Source organism: Paralichthys olivaceus, chromosome 7, assembly GCF_024713975.1.
Source record: "Paralichthys olivaceus isolate ysfri-2021 chromosome 7, ASM2471397v2, whole genome shotgun sequence".
NCBI lineage: Eukaryota > Metazoa > Chordata > Actinopteri > Pleuronectiformes > Paralichthyidae > Paralichthys > Paralichthys olivaceus.
The window spans coordinates 5685745-5701459 of NC_091099.1; the positions used below are offsets into that span (position 1 = coordinate 5685745).

At 42.6% G+C, this 15715-nt stretch overlaps 2 protein-coding genes across 6 annotated transcripts; both read left to right on the forward strand.

Moving 5' to 3' along the window:
* Positions 1–125: 125 nt before the first annotated feature.
* Positions 126–7482, forward strand: trabd (TraB domain containing). Of its 5 annotated transcripts, none has more exons than XM_020102203.2 (11): positions 126–233; positions 1111–1151; positions 1631–1685; positions 2202–2368; positions 2704–2844; positions 3346–3456; positions 3546–3685; positions 4531–4703; positions 5066–5162; positions 5273–5376; positions 5906–7482. In XM_020102203.2, the coding sequence occupies exons 2-11, from the start codon at positions 1128–1130 to the stop codon at positions 6085–6087; spliced, it is 1194 nt and encodes a 397-aa protein (XP_019957762.2). In that variant the 5' UTR covers positions 126–233; positions 1111–1127; the 3' UTR covers positions 6088–7482. The 5 variants fall into 5 exon arrangements, 4 of the variants coding, with proteins under 4 accessions (XP_019957762.2, XP_069383956.1, XP_019957761.2 ...); XR_011243369.1 differs by lacking the exon at positions 126–233 and adding an exon at positions 240–539 and having other exon boundaries at positions 5273–5532; positions 5906–6052; XM_020102202.2 differs by lacking the exon at positions 126–233 and adding an exon at positions 240–539.
* Positions 7483–8021: 539 nt separating this feature from the next.
* Positions 8022–15636, forward strand: selenoo1 (selenoprotein O1). The gene is made up of 9 exons (XM_020102196.2): positions 8022–8705; positions 8981–9184; positions 9273–9450; positions 9985–10115; positions 10900–11177; positions 11312–11480; positions 12787–12972; positions 13234–13390; positions 14126–15636. The coding sequence occupies exons 1-9, from the start codon at positions 8152–8154 to the stop codon at positions 14348–14350; spliced, it is 2082 nt and encodes a 693-aa protein (XP_019957755.1). The 5' UTR covers positions 8022–8151; the 3' UTR covers positions 14351–15636.
* Positions 15637–15715: the final 79 nt, after the last annotated feature.

Sequence of the window (15715 nt, forward strand, 5' to 3'; positions counted from 1 at the left end):
CCAGACTCTGATTGTAACGTGTAAAATGTCATAACGAGACAATGAAAAAAAATAATTAAACACATTTTTCTTTATATAAAAAAAAACAAAACACGTGTGGCTCCTGGAGGTCGATGACTACATGTACCAGAATGCACCGCGGCTGTCAGTTGCAGAGCACTGCAACGGAGAAACCGCACAGTGACACACACACACACACACACACACACACACAGGGGCTGACAGCTTGTTCAGTAAGTTGAAGCGTTTCCTGTGTTGACAGCGACTTTAAATGAACCCAGACATGTTGTAGTTGAGAGCAGCAGCTCGTGTCGTTAGATCATCTTTGTCTTATTCTGTGTATTTGGCTAAATTCGTGCTAGTTAGCGTTAGCAGGAGTTAGCTGTTATCATCATTGGGTTAGCTTAGCAGTCCCACCAGCTAGCTAATTAGTTAGCTAGCTGCTGGGACCTGCCCCCGGCATGGCACCTCTTTCTCGGCTCTGCAGCGAAAGCCTTCACCGCAACAATGGCCCCCCCCGACAGAGATGGCGAGAGCGGGTTGGTTGACTTTAACAAACCAGGGACATCCACCACTTCAACAGCCTGTGAGAGCCGGTTACCTGAACTCGGCTGCCCGGACACTCGTAAAGCAACGTCAGCAGTCAGCACCGCAGCTGTTAGCTCTCACCTCGATGCGATTCACTGTTAACGAAGTCCGGAGTGTCCTTTCCTGTTAGGTCTTTAATTAAAGAAGCTCATTCTGAAACATTTCATAATGTTCACCCACCTTACTCAGTTATAAGTAAATCCACTGATACTGGCGTTAAATGCACTTTTCGTGGAGCTGAGGCAGAAACACGGATGCACTTGTTCTGTCTCTTCTCTTCTATCACGATGGGAGACATAGAAAAGTTTGTTTACGACGACACTGGTCATTCTGTAGCTGTTATGCGTGAAGACATCATCACTATATTTATTTACTTTAACCTTTAGACACTGAACACGGTTTTACTTTGAACGATTATTTCCAGTGACCCTGGAGTAAAGTTATTGACCTGTTGTTATTGAGTGTGTGTGTTTAAACCACAGACGGACATTCATGTCTTCATTGTGCTCTCTGTCCCTCCAGCTTTGAGTGCTTCAAACATGGACCAAGACAACAACTCAGAGGTGTGTAAAAGTATTAATGTGTGTGTCTGTACACCAGCGTAATTAATTGCATTAATTGTCAGGGTAGTAGATCAAAACTTATCGTTGAGTTAAAGTTGTTGTTGTTAATATGATTCTTTGGTTGTGTTTGTGCTTTGGTCACACGTGTAAATGCCGATACAGATTACAGAATGTAAATTGAATTGCTCTTGGGAGCGAGTGGAGTTAAATCAACTGGAATTAAACAGATAAACAGAGCAAATAAGATGCACATTTAAATGAGATATTCAACACAATTTAAAAGTGACTTTGGACTCACCGGGCAGTCTGTATGGGTTTTAAATCGATGTAATACATTTGAATGTTGTTTGTCAACCAGTTGCATCATTTCGTGCAATCACCATGTCTTTCTCAGACAGAGCTCAGCTTGGATATGCGTAGTCTCCATAATCCTTGCACCGTGTGTCTAAGATATTGTTTGCTGTTTTGCTGTGTCACAGGATGAGTCAATCGGCCCATCAGAAGAGGATCTGCCGTGTCTACCTCCAGAGCTCTGTAAGCTGCTTTATAATACTGGGTGTATGCTGTATTTCATCAGAGAGATGGTGTAATATACAATAAAAAAAAGGGACTGTTCTATTAAAAAACCTTTTTAAAAATATGTAGATTATCAACCTGGTAGTTTATTACAACTGTCTATTTAATAGTTCATCTATGTGTTATAGTATCAAACATCTTACAATAATTCTATGCTTTGAGCTATAATAAAGTGTACTAGTCCTGCTTCTCCACATAACCACTTAGCATAAGAACGCAGCTTCTCCTTATTCAATACATACTGTATAAGTTGTGTTACATTATTTACCTTAAGGCACAGACTTATTTCACCATTTTCCCGACCAGCAGATGTTTTTAGACTTGACTAAAAAGCTGTAACTCTTCTCCATTATTAGCAGCAGGGCTTTATGTGTAAAGCTGTTAAAGCGAGGATGTTAACTGCTAGAGAAACACATACTGCATTTAAAACATCAAACTTTTTCTTTTTCTTTCGTTTCTGTCGTGACTGTCTAGCTGATGGTGAGGCTGTGGAGCTGCTTTGGCAGTTGCGAGCTCAGCGGCGCCAGTCGTCTCCTGAGCTCCCAGAGACGGTGACACGTCTCACTGCCCCCGATGGCAGCTTGCTGTACCTGGTTGGCACGGCACACTTCAGTGACAGCAGCAAAAAGGATGTGGCAATGGTGGGCCATTCACACATTGCCATTAACACCCTTTTAAGATGTGATATGCTGTGAACTGTTGCCTGATAGAAGAGTAACTGTGAATGTGGAGAAAAGCCGTAGTGTAGCATCTTGAAGTGATGATGAGTTGCAATTATACACTGTAATTAGGTTATTTTTTATTGGTTATTGGTTATTTATTGGTTATTTTCCTGGCATTAATCTTTTCTGCTTTCTCCCTCATTGATTGTTTTGTCTGTACATCCACCCTCACTCAGTTTCCATTTGGTGCTCTCTCTTATTTTGTCTCTGTCTCTTATCCTATAAACCCACTGCTGTCTTTCTCTGTCACACAGACGATTCGCGCCGTGCAGCCGGACGTGGTGGTGGTGGAGCTTTGTCAGTACAGAGTGTCGATGTTGAAGATGGACGAGAATACACTGCTGAAGGAAGCCAAAGACATCAACCTGGATAAGGTTCAGCAGGCCATCAAACAGGTGAGGCTCTTAGGAAGATGGGGAATTAAGAAAGGTGGTGGTGTGAGGGATAAGAGAGAGCACGGAACCGCAGCAGTGAAACAAAGATGGAGAGAGTAAAGTAGATAGGTAGCGGGTAGAGCACAGAGAATTGTCCTGGAGTTTACACAGAGTTTGTCTTTCACACTTGCACAATGCAATGAGAGGAACAGCAACAAATCCTCCACATTATCCAGCGGGGGATCCCCTGCTGTGTTGACACAATCTCCTTCATTTCTACGGACTTCATACTGGTAGGTCAGGCGGAGAAAGTCTGCAGATAAGCCTCTCACTCAGACATTTACGTTCACACATGCACCTCCTCTGTCGAAAATACAGAGAATCAGTGCATGTTTGAAAGCAGCTTAAGTGAATGAGTTTTAGTCTGTTCTTGGTTTAATCTAAAAAGCTTGTGCTATTGTCAGCAAATTAAAATGATCACTGAACATATATTTGTTTGTTTCTACCATCTGTGTTTGACAGAATGGGCTGATGTCTGGCCTCATGCAGATTCTCCTGCTCAAAGTTTCCGCTCACATCACAGAGCAACTGGGCATGGCTCCTGGAGGAGAGTTTAGAGAGGCCTTCAAGGAGGTAAATCACACACAACAAAAGTGATGAAGAAGTTGATCATTTTTATGTTATTCTCTTTTCTTATTGTTGAAGTTTTTCCCTCCACACAGGCTGGACAGGTGCCCTTTTGTAAATTTCACCTGGGGGACAGGCCGATCCCTGTGACCTTCAAAAGGGCTATTGCTGCCCTCAGTCTGTGGCAGAAGGCTCGTCTGGCCTGGGGTCTTTGCTTTCTGTCAGATCCAATCAGGTATGACATCACTTTTTGTCACAGTCCAGAAAATATCTTTCTGTATTATTAGATGCTGCTGTTTAACAGCATGTAAGAGATGTACAGCACTGCATACAATCAAAAGTGCTCACCACACATCTTGTTTGCTTATCTAATGTTCTCTCATTAAAGGTTGAGGAAAAAATAGAAAAGGGAAGTTTAAATGTAAATGCTCAATATCAATCAATTTTGAAATTCGGGGAAATTTTTGCAGGTGGTAGTGAACATAACACTTTGAGCAGTTTTTGCATAATAAAGCAGCTCCAGATACGTCTGAGAATATCTGTGTGCTCTCTGTTGAGTGAGGGACTGTGCGCCCACACATTTTCCAGAGCACAAGCAAATCTGCCAATTTGTTCAACTGCCAGCGCCCATGAGCTCTGACTGGAATCTTTATGCATAAAGTGATTACGTGTCCATCCTCCAACATCATTGAGACCAAGCCTTTTAAAAGTGCTGTACGTTCTCTGATGTATTAAACTCTGATGCACACAGATGGGGACTTAAACAGATTATGTGTTAGAAGATATGTTTTGAAATGATCAAGGGCATTTGCACAATGTGAAAAAGTATTTTAAAGTCTCTTAGACGCTCTGAATTCAGCATTTGTAGACTGAACACAACAGTTTCAAAGTCTCTCACAAATATAAGCAATGCAGTCTATTGCTTAAATGTCATTGACTAGATTCATACTGTATGTTGTGCTCATTTCACTAAATTGAACAGTAACAATTATTAAGAAATTAATTCACCTCACAATAAATACAGAATCTAACATCTGAACAAAATCACTCAGAACTTTATTTTCTTATCATATGTTTCAGTAAAGAGGACGTGGAGAAGTGCAAACAGAAAGACCTGCTGGAGCAGACCATGTCAGAGATGATCGGCGAGTTTCCTGCTCTCCATCAGACCATCGTGGCTGAAAGAGACATTTACCTCACTCACACTCTCCGTCAGGCTACACGCTGTGTGGAGGCTCCCCCTAAGGCCCAGAGTGAGTATTTCACTGTTCAACAAGAAAAATCACATCTTGTAGATCATAATATTCATGAGAATAAATAGATGTTTAGCTTGCTCATTGTGTTCTTTACTCTTTGAATCAAATGCAAGTATATATATGACACATACATATGTTTTAAAAAATATATAATCACTAATTACTACTTAGAAATGAAAACTGATTGGTTAAACTGCTGTTATACCTCTGGTCGGCCAGCAGAGTTCTGGTTAATTTCCATATTCCCCAAAGCTCATTCAGAATGAACTGATGCAATCAGTTTTTCATCAGGGGGCATTTACAGGCAGCGTTGCCAACTCAGCACATTTGTCACTACAACATTTCATACTGTTTTGCAGAAGTGCCTGCTGTGGTGGTGGGAGTCGTTGGGATGGGTCATGTTCCTGGCATAGAAAAAAACTGGGAGAAGCAGCTTAACATTAGTGAAATCATGAGGTATGTTTATTTTGTTGTTTACATTATTGATATTCAGAAGTTCAAATGAACTTTAATTGTATTTGCCTTGACAGTTCAACCGCTGCTCCGTGTGTGTGTTTGTTCCTCAGTGTTGCGCCTCCCTCACGTTTTGGCTGGGTGTTGCGCACAGTCATGAAGGGCGTCATGATGGGAATGCTGGGATATGCCTGTTACCGTGCTGGAGGGAGTATAGGTAGAGCCCTACTGTCTTTACCAACTGTCCAAACAGCACTGAAGACTATACGGCCACCCCCTGCTTGACCCCACTGGTCCTCTCCAAGCCATCATTGACACGACCTCTGATTTATGAAAACAATGCATCTTTCACCAGTGGCCTTAACAAAAGGAGGTGAGGCTGGAGGAATAGAGTTCACCAGCCCACACTATGAACTAACAAGGACCTCAGGGCGGTTTAGAGCCTTCCCTCTTGTATTGATGTCCCTGTCAACACAGCAGGGCCGTACTGCCAAAGAAACCATGACAGTACTCTTTTTTTTCTATTATCATATTTTGTGCAAATCCTGCATTTTGCATTGTTTACAAATGCCAACAATTCCTTTTGAATAGATTTATCCCACAATTCCTTTTAATGACTTACACGCAGAGATATGATTGGACAAGTACCATCAGAAACATCTGCAGTCACCTGCCCTGATATGATGATACACTTTCTGTGAGGAACACTTTTCTAACGCTCTGTCCTTACTCCTTTCTTGTGCCAGCCAGGATTTGGAAATTGGCACATTTCAAGTCGAACACTTTAGAAGAGACTGGTGGCGTCTTTCACTGTACATGCAGCCGATGGAAAGGACAAGAAAGCAAAACATCAAGTCATTTAGAACTAGAACAAATAAAATGGAGAAATATAATCAAGGGGTTTTTTTTTTTAAACCTTCCGTTTTAATAGTTCGTGCATAGAGCAACACAAGGTTAATGTCAACAGATGTCTGAATTGGAGGGTTGACCATCATTTGCTTAATTGTTGAATATTTCACAAAACTCATACAGGATTAGCATGAACTTATTCCTTATGTGCATGGCCCTGCCTACATCAACAGACAAGTGCCTCATACTGCAGCTGTAAGGGCTAATGGTTAACTACATGGAATGGCAAAAATGTGTGTTATGCATCTCACAGATAATACAAACAAATGGTTGATTCAACTTTGTTGGTAGCAATCTGTCCTTTTATTGATTTAAGTAGACACACATTAAACTGTTGCCCTTAATACAGACATCTGTCTACATTCTGTCGACTTAGCCTCAGCAGATATGTTGCTTGAATGTTATTTGTGTATTTAATTGTACCTCCAGTATGAGGCACCATAATCTTTAGGCTTTTTCTGGTTCCATCTCTTAGTAAAGGTTTCATACTTGACACAGATATTTGCATCATAGGCAGAAAGCTATCTCTGAAAACCTTCATATGAGGACGTCTGACATTCAGCACACCAGCTGTTTGTACTTTTATGATATATGCATTATCACTTCCTGGTATGATTGTAAAAAGGGGAACAAGGATTGTTTGATCTAACAGACGATTTAAAAGTTTTATTGATTGTCATGATTTCCCGTTGAGGGAAATTAGTTGTGGGCTTGCTTTGACCATTATTTGAAATTAGAGGTTGGTCAGAGATGAGAGGTTAAGCCTTACACTGCTATCACTGCTGCCTTGACCCTGTTATAACCCAGTGACCTGTATCCACAGTACAGAGTCTTATTGCACATATAAAAACAGGATGGATAACATCCCGGGAACTTGTAAATTCAACAGTGTAAACAAGACAATAACACAGTTGCAAGGTTATATACCAACATTGAATTCCTTAGTTTTCCACAACTTAATTTAAAGTAATTTTTTGTACAGTGCATTATCTAGATGTATTTACAAGATTTGTGAATATAAGACTGGAATAACTGAAGCAGTACATTATTAGACCAGCTGTTAACTATCCAAACAAACTCATTCAGAAAAAATGTCTTCCAACTCATGAATGATATCAATTCATATATAAGCATTGTGAGAATGTGGAGGACAGATGCAGTCGTGCCTCAGGCCCTCAGCAGTATAATGCAGTCAGATTCAAACATTGTCCCCCTGCCATAGAACTCTGAGTGGTTTAATCTACTGTAACTTTGAGAATTGCCAAGAAAACAGTTTGAATGCCTGTTATTTGTTGCAAAGTTTGTTTCCCCATATCCTTGTGTCGTATTGTCGTTGTTGAAAACATTGAATTCTGAATAATCTCATGAATTATAAAAGCATTTTAAATAAAGATATGACTATATTTGCCTCAAAGATTTAGCTTTCTTCCTGCTGTGTATCAGCTATACACACACACTGACAGGGACATCTGATTTCATCAGAATGCGGTTTGTAGCTAAATTATGTTATATAATTTAGTTTAATCATTGAAACTTTCATTTGACATTTGGATTTCAACCTATGTACTTCGCATTTTTCATTTTGGGTCAGACATATATCATTGTTACACGGTATCTCTTATTCAGTTATTATATTGACATTTATACTATACTGGTTTTGCATTAACTTTGGATTCTGTGTACGTATAGATATCAATGTTGCACTGTCTGTATCGAAGAATAATATGAATCATGATCCTATCACTAATGAATATATTTAAATGAATCCCCAAACATTATTATCTTGCTTTTAAGTCATTGTGGGTTTTGGGCTGTGTTGTTACACATTTACAGATATCAGTGTTGTACTGTCTGTCACAATAATATTATTAGCTTTCTTATTAAGTTTTTATTATAAATGAATTATTACCTGAACTTTGTTAACTCAGTTTTATAACAATTTGAGTTTCTGTCTATGTAGTTCCGCGTGTAGCGCTTGTTTCCGGTCGGACAGATTTCAGTGTAGTACCGTCTGTCGTAAACAGAAGGATTATGAAAGCATGATCAGTGACTGCGACACAAACTCACTCATGGCCGCGGTTTCATGGCTTATTTAGGACCTCGGCTGCGACCGTCACGCATCGTGGTCCCTGGTGTGTCCGTGTTCAGACGCCTCGGCTCGGGCGGGATGGAGAACATGGGTCTGGCGGTGAGTCGCTCCCCGCTGGAGCGGCTGGAGTTTGACAACGCCGCCCTCAGGAAACTTCCCCTGGACCCGTCGGAGGATCCCGGCGTGCGGCAGGTGAAGGGAGCGTGCTTCTCCCGGGTGAAGCCGCAGCCGCTGACCCGGCCTCGCTTCGTGGCCGTGTCGCAGGACGCCCTGGCGCTGCTGGGGCTCAGCGGGGAGGAGGTCACCGAGGACCCGCTCGGAGCGGAGTATCTGAGCGGCTCCAGGGTGATGCCCGGATCCGAGCCCGCCGCTCACTGCTACTGCGGACACCAGTTCGGACAGTTCGCCGGGCAGCTGGGCGACGGGGCGGCCTGTTACCTGGGGGAGGTGAAGGTGCCTCCCGGTCAGGATCCAGAGCTGCTCCGGGAAAACCCGAGCGGCCGGTGGGAGATTCAGGTGAAGGGAGCAGGATTGACTCCTTACTCCAGGTACAAGCTGCTTCTGTGATGGACTGTGTGTCATGTTGTGTTTCCAGGGTTCTGGAAGAAAAGGGTTTTATTCAAACGTGACTGCGTTTCTCCTAGTTCATTGTGCAAAGTGTTAAAAGTCTGGCAGCAGCATTTTCGTTAAGTGGTTGGTGAAGGAATGATCTAATTTTGCTTTTTCTCAGTGAATCAAAGCAGGACTGCACTACTTTGATCATTATAATTATTATTATTGTGATAATTTGCTGCATTTTGCAATCTGTGTCTCCCCTCCACAGACAGGCTGATGGCCGAAAGGTTCTGCGCTCCAGTATAAGAGAGTTCCTCTGCAGTGAGGCCATGTTCTTCCTGGGTGTGCCCACCACCAGAGCTGGTTCCGTGGTGACCTCTGACAGCAGGGTGGTACGGGACGTGCACTACAGCGGACACCCGCGCCAGGAGAGATGCTCTGTGGTTCTCCGCATCGCCCCCACCTTCCTCAGGTGAGCGCAGGTCATTGCCTCCCTCTCATCCGTCATGGATGTCTGAGCTTTGTAAACACCCGAGATGTCTGTCGTCTTCACTGTGCAGGTTTGGATCCTTTGAGATCTTCAAGCGGGCAGACGAGTTCACCGGGCGCCAGGGTCCCAGCTACGGGCGCGATGATATCCGAGGTCAGATGTTGGATTATGTCATTGAGATGTTTTATCCTGAGATCCAGCAGAATTACCCAGACCGAGTGGAGAGGAACGTGGCTTTCTTCAGAGAGGTCAGAGCCCCCGAGTGACAACTGTCTACATTTTTCCACTTTAGCAACTGCAGCTGTTTTTCTTTGAGGGGTATCATGAATCTTGGTGTCAGGACATATGGCTCTGGGTGGTTTTTCAACATTTTAGTTGATTTCTCAGAAAATCAAATGCATTAACATGGCCTAGAAATTTAAAGAAAATATCTAAGTATGTATGTAAGATTACTGTGTTCTGTAAAGTTTACCCAAATCAGCATGAAGCCTTTTCAAGGCAGTGACACTACAGTTTGAAGCCAAGAACATTTCTAGATCCTCTTATCCTGTTAAGCTGCTGTGATTCAGTGACTCAGTCAGTGACTCAGTCAGAATGTGACTGTTTGCACAGAGTCGCTCTGTCCACGGCTTAATATGAGATAATATTAAGAGAGCCGGATACAGACTTCTGACATTTCCCTCATGTAATTAGAAAGTAATGGTTTCATCCGTTCTCCTCAGGAGTTGTTTTCAGATTAGAGACATGCAGTAGAACTTTACTGTGAGTTGTTGTGTTTGCAGGTGATGCTTCGCACCGCTCGGCTCGTGGCTCAGTGGCAGTGTGTAGGTTTCTGTCATGGAGTCCTGAACACAGACAACATGAGCATCCTGGGAGTCACGCTGGACTATGGTCCATATGGCTTTATGGACAGGTCAGACATTTGTAGAGTTTATATGACCAGTTGGTCTGATTGATCCAGGAGACGTGCTGATTCTGTATGGTCTTTTGATATTAAAGCAACACTATGTACGTTTTTTCTGAGCAACAGCGCCCTCTGCCTCCACACGTGATGATTACTTCTGTTGGGCTCTGTGTCCGAGGGATTCAGTAGTTTTCATTAAGAGAAAGATCTAAGCATCTCAATCTCTGGCTGCATTGTCCCACTCACTGAACTGAAACACAACTGAACAGTGGATATTACTCATGATCCCCGGCTCCCTGAACCAGAAGAGCTGCAGCTGTAACAAATCCACCAAACTTCTTATTTTAAAGTTTCTCTCATTGAGTACTGAAGACAGAGGCTGGTTTTTAATGATTTCTTAGTCTTTTTAACTGACACACTGTTCAGCAGCATTACCCTTGAAGTTGCTGGAGCCTGTTTCAAGGAATTGAAGGAGTAACAATCAGTCAGATATACAATTCTCAAAGGAGATCATACACACTCAAACAGGAAGTAGGGTGAGGAGTGGGAATGAAAGAGGAAACTTTCTCCCTTTTCCAGTGAACAATCAAACTAATTCCGAAGCAGCAATTCTCTGGTAAAACAGTTGCATTGTGTTGCTTTATGTCAAAAGAGCCTTTATAATTTTCTGCTGCAGCTTATGCATCTGCTTCTCACAGCAGCAAGTTGAAAGCGCAGTAAAACCACGATCATAGCCACAACACACACATTCTGGGTTTGAAGTTTCCATCACAACTTTCCTAATTTCCTTCAGGTTTGATCCAGATTTCATTTGCAACGCCTCCGATAACTCCGGCCGTTACTCGTACCAGGCCCAGCCGGCGATCTGCAGGTGGAACCTGGTGAAGCTAGCAGAGGCTCTTGCCCCAGAGCTGCCACCGGACCGGGCTGAGGCTGTCACGGACGAGTACCTGGATCTGTACAATGGCTTCTACCTGGAGAACATGAGGAAAAAACTGGGCTTATTGAAGAAGGAAGAGCCTGAGGATGAAATTCTGATCACAGAGTTGCTGCAGACCATGCACAATACAGGTGGAGCTAGAGAGCATCAAACTCCCTCACAACAGAATGTGTGTGATGATGGAGCATATGTACACAAAGCACTGTGATGAATCATGAGAAATATTAAACCTGTTGCACCACTGTTGTCTGTTTCTCTCCTGCAGGTGCGGACTTCACGAACGCCTTCCGCAGCTTGAGTCAGATTTCCTGTCCTGCTGAGGGTGAAGGTGAAAGAGAAGAGGAGCTAGTGAAGGAGGCGACTGAACTCCTGCTGGAACAGTGCGCCTCCTTAGATGAGCTCAAGGCTGCAAACAAACCTACGATGGATCCACGGTGAGCAGGTCGACGCTGCCATGTACAGAAATGACCTCACTATGAGCTTCATTTGTTCTGTAGTAAATAGAATGATAGAATAGAATAATGGTTCACAGCACATGGGCAGTAAATGTAGTCATGGTTCATTGCCATAATTCCTGTGATCTTTACTCCACCTCCACCGTCACATTTACTTTAATTTATAACAAAATATAGTTCCTGTTTTGATAGCTGGTGGTATCCCCCTCCCAGAGGACGCATTGACCTTAACATGTGTCACCACCATTCGGTCAAAATTTCCCCTTAAACAGCAGAAGTATGGCTGTATTACCATTTTGTTTGTGCTCCAGCTAAATGATCAGTTCCATATTCATTATCCTTAACAGTCAGTGATAGATGATAATACACCAAACTATCACGGAGCAACATAAGCATCGACTTGGAGTCAAGTTTCTAATAATGATTCTAATGATAATTAATCAATTATCATGATCAAAACTGTAATTTATTTTTTACATTTAAAATAAACTGCGCATCTCATTGTTTAGCTTTGGATGGAGGGACGACAGGGCATGACAGAATTGACAGATTGTTAAGAGGAATGTTATTTTTGGTAATATTGGTTTCAAGGGAATGCCCCCCCCCCCCCCCCAATCCCCCTACAAATTGATTATTGGTTAAACCCCTTTAGTCAATTGAACCCTTATGTTAATATGAAAACTGAAGCATTCATACTGATTGCTGTCAACATATCTTTCGCTTCCAGTTTTAAAGTAGGAACCATAATCATTTGATGGAATCTTGCTGAAAACACAGCCTCAGTAGATCCGGGGTTCCCACCTGTGCCCTGTCTGTCTGAAAATGAAAGTAACAATGTCAAAGGTCGTTATTTTTCAGTTGCAACAATGCTGGAGAAAAATCTAAATCTAATTATCTGTCAATGTGGTCCAGCTTTGTATATTGTATAATACAGAGCGGATGACTTATAATTGTGTCTTGTGCTGTTTTTTGAAGTCGTAGAAGGAAAATCTGATCATTGAGCAGACGAGATGTAAACATGGAGGATCAGAGTAATCAGAAGTGGCACGTTTAAATACGTTATCTGATTTCCTGCCTAATCTAATCTGCACATGTAAACAGAGTCAGTGAACGTGCCATAAACACTCGTCTGTCTTCTTTTCATCTCATTACCTTATTTTCTCCATGAAAGTATCTGAAGAGCGGATGAAACCTGGATCGACCACACAGGCAGATTGGGTCCTCTGCTTTCTCCAGCACGTCAGTAACAATTTGAACTGTTATGATTCCTGTCTGCCGTTGACAGTGAGCTGGCGATGCTGCTGTCCATGGCTCAGAGCAGCCCAGCGCTGTTCCAGATGATCTCAGACAGGATGACAATAGCGAGGCAGTTGGACAAACTCAGCAGACTGAAAGATCTGATGGAGACGAGCCAGGAGGAGCTGAGGGGCAAACAGGCCGAGGAGTGGACTCGCTGGGTCGCAAGCTACAGGTGAGATGGAGGGAAAGGGGCCAGGTATCTGAAGGAAGAGAAAGAAGTTATAATAAAACCAAAGAAAAGATTGAGGAACTAGTTTCACCGGATGAGTAGGGGTTGTTTTGTTTTTGGGTGGATGGTGACGGGTGGAAGTGTGACTGATAACAGAGACTGACAGAGAGGGAGGGTGAGAGGAGGAAATGGGATGTTGAGTCTGACATTGTTCCATGACTGTTACTCTCTGACTGAATGTTTTTTGCATTATCACTGCCGCAGGAAGCGTCTGGCTCGTGAGCTGGAGGGGCAGAGCGATGTGCAGGCTGTGCAGGAGGAGAGGGTGAGAGTGATGGACGGCACCAACCCGCGCGTGGTTCTCAGGAACTACATCGCCCAGAATGCAATCGAAGCTGCAGAGAGTGGAGACTTTTCTGAGGTCAGGCTCGGATTCACTGTCAGTGTTAAACACATTGTACTTCTGTTAGTACCTCCGCCAAGGAGGAGGCCATCTGTGGGTTTGTCGGTGGGATTATGCAAAAATTACTGAATGGATTCCACCAAAACATGGTGGTTTGATGGGATATGAGCTAAGAAACAACCCATTCAGTTTTGGTGCAGATCTGTGCAAAGAGGGGAATCTAGGAATATATTTTCTTTATCTCAAACATTGTAAGTTAAGGCATTTTTAGACATTTTCATACATTTCCCAGGGAATTATTTATGGGTCACATATTTCAGAAGACTGATATCTATGAGTGTGTGCAATTTGGTGCAGATCCAAATTAAAATACAGAGTTTATTCCATCGGGGTTGGCTTTTCTTCAGCCACTATATATTAAAATTAAAAGGCTAAAAATGTGTAACTATAATCACTGTGTACCTTTGATCAAGTCCATTCAGCAGGAAGTCAATAGTTTAAGAATTATGTCCAAAAATAAGATTTGCTGCTGAATTTTAAGGGGACTTGTTGATGTCTGCACTCTGTAGAATTCTAGTTTTGAATGTGAATTTAATGTAATCTTGTTCCAGTGCACTTTGGTTGAGACAATAGAACATTTGCATGAACGTTGCTTTCTGCAGCACCTCAACAATAATTTATATATTATTATTAGAATTCACTGAAATTCCCTTGTGCTGCAGCGTTTCACTTTCAGCTCTCACTTCCTCTCAGGTCCAGCGGGTTCTCAAGGTTCTCGAGAAGCCCTTCTCTTCGCAGCCAGGTCTGGAGCTTCCTGCGTGGGTGGGCGGAGGCGGCGCTGCAGAACGGGCGGAGAGAGACGAAGGAGAGGAGCAACAGCAAGAAGCTGCATCTCCATCCACAGCTAGAGATCCTGTTCCCTACGACAGCAAACCTCCAGCTTGGGCTAATGAACTCTGTGTCACATGATCTTCGTAGTAACTTTCCTGATTATCAGCTTGCCTGCCTGAAAGAGAGAGTTTATTCTTGTTTTAATTTTAACGTCTCTCCTCGCTCTTCCAGTCACTGTACAGCTCTCTCTTTCATTGGCAGGCAGCGTCAGGGAAGTTAGCATGAGGCACGACGCACCACAGGATACCTCGCTGACGCAAAACAGACAGGGGCTGAGTTGAGTTTGGTACAAACACATAAAATTACAAATATGACGGTGCCATATCTGGTGAAAAGTTTTTGACCATGTGTGAAATGGGTTTTAAGGATATGTTTCTTCCGATGGCTTCACATTTCTGAATTTAACAGGACGTTGTGATGGAGATAACCAATCGAACAAAACTTCATTTTAGGAATTCCATTGACATGGGTTTGGCCGGGTCACCCAAAAAATTCATGGGTGGAGTTTTAGTCAGTGACCCAGAATGCAAGATGCATCAGGTGAAAGAAAAAGATCGGATTTTTAATCAAAAGTCTACAGAAGTACAGTTTATAAAATATACATGGAGACACATTTTCTCATTTCCTGGGACTTCCCCCCCCAAAAAGCAGCCTCAGCTCGCGTCCTGTCTGTTTAGTGTTTAGTTAGGGATTAATGATGAGTCAGACAACAAGTCCTACAGTGACCTGTCTGATTCTGATGACCTGTGGGGTGTCACCTCAACATATACCAAATAATATGATATATACAGTGTGTGTGCGTGTGTGTGTGAAAGATGATGTTATGCTTGTGGGTGAAAGGGAATTACTGCACTTGTTTCTTTAAGCCGCAGAAGATAATACGCACAATATATTCTAGACAACACCATCACTGGTATAGAACAGAACCTCACATATGAACTTAGCTTGTTAATTTCTTGTTAAGTGAACATCCACACGACTGTTGAGAGAGAGAAAAAGAGGAAACACATGACCAACCATTGTCGAGGCAAACTTTAATAGAGGAAGTTTATTAACGTGTCATAAATGTGATGCTAACAAGTGTGGTCCTCTCCATAAGGAAAGAAAAACATGGACACATACATGAATCGACTGCCTTCAGGGCCAACACCACTGGTTATAGCTTGTGCCCTCTGAATCAGGATCAATCTGTTGGTTTGGTGAATGAATTTTAGACCTGTTGTAAAAAAGCATCAAAACATCCTCGCTTAACAGACGACAGGGATGGACATGAAATTAGATTTTATTTTTGCTTAATAATGTGAAATATAACTGAGCGCTCCCTCAGCTATGTCTTTAACCTATCTTAATAAACAGAGCAGTGTGATAAATCATTTTGCCTCCTTTAACCTATCATAGCTGCCTTGTTATTTTAGGAACTGAACTCCACCTCCACATTTCTGTTTCATAACA